We start from the raw sequence: 5317 nt of genomic DNA, 5'->3' as shown, positions 1-5317 counted from the left end.
ATTCATCACATTATTAAGTTTTAGCAAACTCTGCTTCATGGCAGAAATAATGACTCTTTTAGGGGATTTCAGAAGATCTCATTATGTGTAGTCACGGTATTTTTTTTCATATACATTACATCCATAAACATGAATGTTATACTGAAATTTTTCTATGGCAAAAATTAGTCCTTATAGAACACCGCAAAGCTAAATGAACTGGTTCAGTGCATAGGCTGATATTTTCATATAGGTTAGATGAGAGAAATGCTTTCAAAGAGACGTGGTGCGCATTACCACATTTGGAGAATTTAACTTGACGGGGGGAGCACAGAATAGGATTTTTGTACTGACTTATTGAAATTACTTTTTAATGATTTTGTTTGGGAAACACTGCGTTCTTTTGTGACAAAACCACACGCACTTACTCAAGAAAAGGAATTTGCTAAAATAACAACATTGAGACATTTTGGTTTTGCATGAGGGTTTTTTTTCCAAATAAATGTATAGTATCTTACAGTCCATTTTCTACAATATTCAGCTTCCAGTAAAATATATGCATTTTTAAGAATGGCACCATCAGCACAGAGGAATCTCAAAGAGGTTTGAGGGTTGCTTTCAACAGGTGCTGCATGTGAGCATGAGACAGACAAAGAGCTACACATCTTCCAAAGCCCAAATGTATTTTTAAATTGAAGGTTGCTCTCTGAAATAATTTAAAATAGCTCTCTGTCTTAGGAAACGTTTATGATTAACTGATGTGTTATTTGTACTTTCTACTAATGGCTGTTAATGCCCGCATCTGGATCTTCAAATTTTCCACTGTGTACTTTTTGTCTGGAAAAAACCTTGGACTAGAGATAAGGCCATTTCAAAAAACGTATTTCTAGCAGCTCCCACCTCCAGTCCACCAGTCTGAGCTCGAGGCTGGGTCAAGATCATGAAGTACATACTGTTTGTCACCTTTGTTGGTGTGGCTGGTAAGTATATTTTTTACTTCTATTTTTGTAATTTATAAGGAAGCTCATTTTCTAGGCAAATTTGCAAGGTAGTCTGTTGTGGGAAGGTGAAGTCCAGTTGCAATTTGCAAAAGTTTTAAGGCAGAGTGTTGCACCTTCTTTAGACTTCTGTCTGTTCATAATCGCTTGTGTCAAAAAATGGGGAAAGAATGTATCACAAAATGGGGAAGTAATGCCTTCATAGGTGTTCTTGACCCCAGAATACTGAAATATGTCCATGGCTTCAAAGACGACCATCTCTCTTTTAAATACTATGAAGTACAAAGATAATGGCTCAGGAAGTCCTAAAGCTGCTGCAAATTTTTGGACTATGGGTGAGTGCTCCAAGGAAATACCACTGCAGACTCGTTCTGTACTTACAGTTAGTCTACTGTTGACCATTACTGCAGACAGGATCCTAGGACAGACCCTCTTTTGATCTGATCTGACACATTTCTGTGTTCCTATATTCACCCTGGGACCAGCAGCCGGTGCTTTACATGCAGATATGTGAGATGCCAGTCTAAGTCTCATTGCGTGATTTTAGGGAGCAGCAACTGAATGTTGAGACTTGCCCACTGGTGCTACTGTGAGTTTTTATAGAAGTAGAGCCTACAAGTGAGATGCTTCCATCAGTCACAGGGTCACCATATTCCTTATGCCAGATGTTGACGTATATCACTTCTTATCTCGCAGTTGCCTTCCCCAGCATCGCTGATGACGATGATGATGACAAGATTGTGGGAGGCTACACCTGTGCGGCAAACTCTGTCCCCTATCAGGTGTCCCTGAATTCTGGGTATCACTTTTGTGGAGGTTCCCTCATCAGCAGCCAGTGGGTCCTGTCAGCTGCTCACTGCTACAAGTCGTGAGTAGAAAAATTATGTTCTTCCGTAACCTACTGCTTTCTTCCAGTTCACTTCTAGCAGGAATTATGAGCTGTGAGATTCAGATATGTAAGTGACTCCGTTCTGAGAGAAGACAGGCAAGGAATGTGTGGCTCATTCAGGAAGCTGGGCTGAGGCATCATAAGGGGTATTTCACTTCTGCAGATTTTTCTGTGAGTGCAGAGCACTTTCTGAAATGACAGTGCAATAATCTAGCAACGAGCCACGGGCTGTGATTTCTTAAAAATTGCATTAATCTTGCTAAAAAACAGTTACTGGAAAACAGAAAGAGGAATGAGATCAGCATGATAGCAGTTTGCCTTTTTTCAAAATGTTTGTATAAAGCACTGTTACGTATTCAACTTGTCTCTGCTCAACGAAGTAAACCTGCAGAAATTCATCACTGTCCTGGGAGTGGGTAGGATCTCGGTGTGGATCCCCAGGACTTATTGCAGGACAAGAAAGACAACCTGCATGAAAACAGCTACTACGAGAATGGTGGTTGAAGCCGGTGCAGACGGTGATGGGGAGGTTCCTCATAACCTGTCAGCAGCAGTGAAGTATTTGCCATTCCTTCTCTTTTCTAGTCGCATCCAGGTACAGCTTGGGAAACATAACCTGGCACTCACAGAATCGACGCAGCAGTTCATCAATTCAGCTAAAGTCATCCGCCACCCTGGCTTCAGTGCCTCCACGCTGGACAATGACATTATGCTCATCAAGCTTTCCAAACCAGCCCAGCTCAACCGAGCCGTCCAGACCATTCCTCTGCCCACCAGCTGTGTGGCCACAGGCACCACATGCCTCATCTCTGGCTGGGGCGACACGATGAGCAGTACCAGTGAGTACTCCGTGGGCACGTGCAGCACCGTGAGGGCCCAGGAGACCCTCTGAGACCTCACAATTAACTCTCAGCAGTAGAGGGTGAAGCACAGAGAAGTGCTGTGGGACAAGCCTATTCTGAGCAATCAGTTTGTGTAGGACAGTAACCATTTCACTGCTTTAAAGGCAAGCCTTTACAAGGTCCTTCTTCTTGTTCTGTGTTAGGAACATGGAATCACTTAAGTCATCCATGTGCCTTTCACTAGCATGTTCACACAGCCATGAATTTTGTGGCCTGGCACCACCAGCCGTGCAGTGCCAAGCATGAGCAATTTAACTCATGCCAATAGAGCTGTCAAGTTCTCAGAGTGCAAGATCAACATCTGCGATTGTGCATCTGAAATTATGACAAGGGAGCTCCATTCCCTTACACCAACAGTCAGAGGTGTGCATGGTGACTGGTGGCTAATCCGCTGGTGACAACTAAACCTGCACCAGAGGAGAGGATGGTTTTCCTGAGGCCCAGGTTTCCCCCCGCATACACGCTCCAAGAGCAGCTCTTAGCTCCACATTTGCCACTTGATGATTTCCTGAGCAAAAGGAATCGGTGCTGCAATTACTGCTTGGAGGAAGAGTGATGATAGCTAAAACAGGTTGTTCAGTGATTCCTTTTCTGCTCAGAAAGATCTCTGGGTTCTGAAATGAACTTGGAGATGTCATCAACCATGCCCCTATTTTCTTGCAGATCCCTACCCAGACACCTTGCAGTGCCTGAAGGCTCCTGTACTCTCCTCAAGCGTGTGCACCAAAGCCTACCCTGGGAAAATTACCAAGAACATGATATGTGTAGGATTCATGGAGGGAGGCAAAGACTCCTGCCAGGTAATACATCTGCTTTTCCTTTCCCATATGTTTCTCTCCTGCCTTTTGCCAGTAGTAGAGGCCTTCACATGAGAGAATCTGCTATACTCACTGCACTGGCATGTTTGCGTGTTGTTTTTTGAACAGCAGAGGCTTAGGGCGAAAGTTGCTTATTGAGTGAGACTAGGTGTTTTACCACTCAGTCAGTCATTGTCCCTTTTTTGAGATAGCAAATACCTCTTCCCTAAATCTCCACAAGCAGACTATGCCACCTCCTGCACCTTAGGCTATTGGAAACGGAGGAGTGCTGCACCAGAGGGTCAATAGTCATCACAGTGACTTTAGAGCTCAGGACACAAATGTTTTGGACTCACTGAAAACAGAAAAGCTGGTATGCCAAGACCCAGGTTGTCTGGAAAATGAACACCTGACAATTGCTCTGCATTTGACATGTGCCTAGCTCCATGAAATATTTGGCAGAATAATGTTTAAGACACACACATCCTAAAAGTCTGCCAAGGACTGCATCCATCAAAACTAGGCAGGTTACTCATCCTTGGCTGTGGTGCCCTTGGAGCTGAAGTAAGGCACAGTAGCATCAGGTGCAGAGTGGTAACCAGAAATGACCTTTGTGGAACTTCTGTGTAGAAAAACTCAGTGGTGCTCCCTCCACTGTCAGTGATTTCTGGCATCTCTGGCTCATCACTTAACACTGATATCACTTACTGAATATCTGTATCCTTTATGTGCACAGGGGGATTCCGGCGGTCCAGTGGTCTGCAACGGGCAGCTCCAGGGCATTGTTTCCTGGGGTATCGGATGTGCACAGAAAGGCTATCCCGGGGTTTACACTAAGGTCTGCAATTATGTCTCCTGGATTAGATCAACTATGTCTTCCAACTGAGACACTCCTTGTTCTATGTAACCTGTTTCTCCTCAAAATTTTCTTCTGTTTTGGGTCTGGACATACAAAAAATATCAAAAAATAAAGACTTTCAGGCACCTTTTCTTTGTGCAACTGTGTGCCTTCCATAGGTTATGATATGGAGGAAAGAGGCAAGGAATATCACTTTGGGGACATTCTAGATTATTATTTGTAGTGCCTCTCAACTAGCAGGATCTTGGAACGCTTTGCAGACTCATCTTCAGGAGCCTTTCAGTCAGTTACATGCAGCCAGTTCTGGAGCAGACCATCTTTTCTGTTTATCATGTTTATCATTTCACATACTCAGGTGCTACAAAACTGCCTAAAACAGCTGAAAGTGTGCTGAATCACACAGCAGCGTACTCCTACTGTAGAAAATAGCATGCAGCAACACGAACACTCCCCATTGCCCCTGCTCCCACCCCCAACGATATGACTGAACGTTCCTAGTGGAACCTCCCTGAGAGCTCTGCTTGGGGAACAAAACTAACCTCGTGCTAGAGCTTGTTCTTTTCACGTACCAGTGCCACTGAGGCTGCTGTCTATACCTTTCTGCTCAGTTAACTGGTTGTACTGGTCTTGCTTACTTTTCCTGGAAGAGTCAAAAGGACAGAGATGTTCCTGGGTTCTGGTTTTAGCTCCTCCTAACCCCAGCTGGCACTGGAATTTAAAGTCCATGAAAGAGCTGCCAAAGTTGCCAGTGGGCTGTGTAGCTGCCTCCTAAGAATACAGGGAAACGGAGAGTCTGAGTATAATAAAAGGATAGAAAAAGCAGAGAATAGGTGAGATGGGGAGAAATTTAAGAGAAATCTGACACTGGAGGAAAGGGAGGGAGAGGAGAAGAG

At 44.2% G+C, this 5317-nt stretch overlaps 1 protein-coding gene across 1 annotated transcript; it reads left to right on the top strand.

Moving 5' to 3' along the window:
* Positions 1-767: 767 nt before the first annotated feature.
* Positions 768-4554, top strand: LOC101922530 (trypsin I-P1-like). Its single transcript, XM_005234403.3, has 5 exons — positions 768-959; positions 1674-1845; positions 2452-2705; positions 3432-3568; positions 4302-4554. Exons 1-5 carry the CDS (start codon positions 920-922, stop codon positions 4449-4451), a joined length of 753 nt encoding a protein of 250 aa, XP_005234460.1. The 5' UTR covers positions 768-919; the 3' UTR covers positions 4452-4554.
* The last annotated feature ends 763 nt before the right edge of the window (positions 4555-5317 follow it).

Source organism: Falco peregrinus, chromosome 6, assembly GCF_023634155.1.
Source record: "Falco peregrinus isolate bFalPer1 chromosome 6, bFalPer1.pri, whole genome shotgun sequence".
In the NCBI taxonomy this organism is placed as follows: Eukaryota; Metazoa; Chordata; class Aves; order Falconiformes; family Falconidae; genus Falco; species Falco peregrinus.
This window is presented reverse-complemented; position numbering and strand designations above follow the sequence as displayed.

Excerpts from the sequence above, each read along its gene's own strand:
- LOC101922530 (XM_005234403.3), top strand. The coding sequence starts at position 920 with ATGAAGTACATACTGTTTGTCACCTTTGTTGGTGTGGCTG. Across the intron at positions 1,846-2,451 it reads GCTGCTCACTGCTACAAGTC|TCGCATCCAGGTACAGCTTG; the intron begins GTGAGTAGAAAA and ends TCTCTTTTCTAG. Across the intron at positions 2,706-3,431 it reads CGACACGATGAGCAGTACCA|ATCCCTACCCAGACACCTTG; the intron begins GTGAGTACTCCG and ends ATTTTCTTGCAG.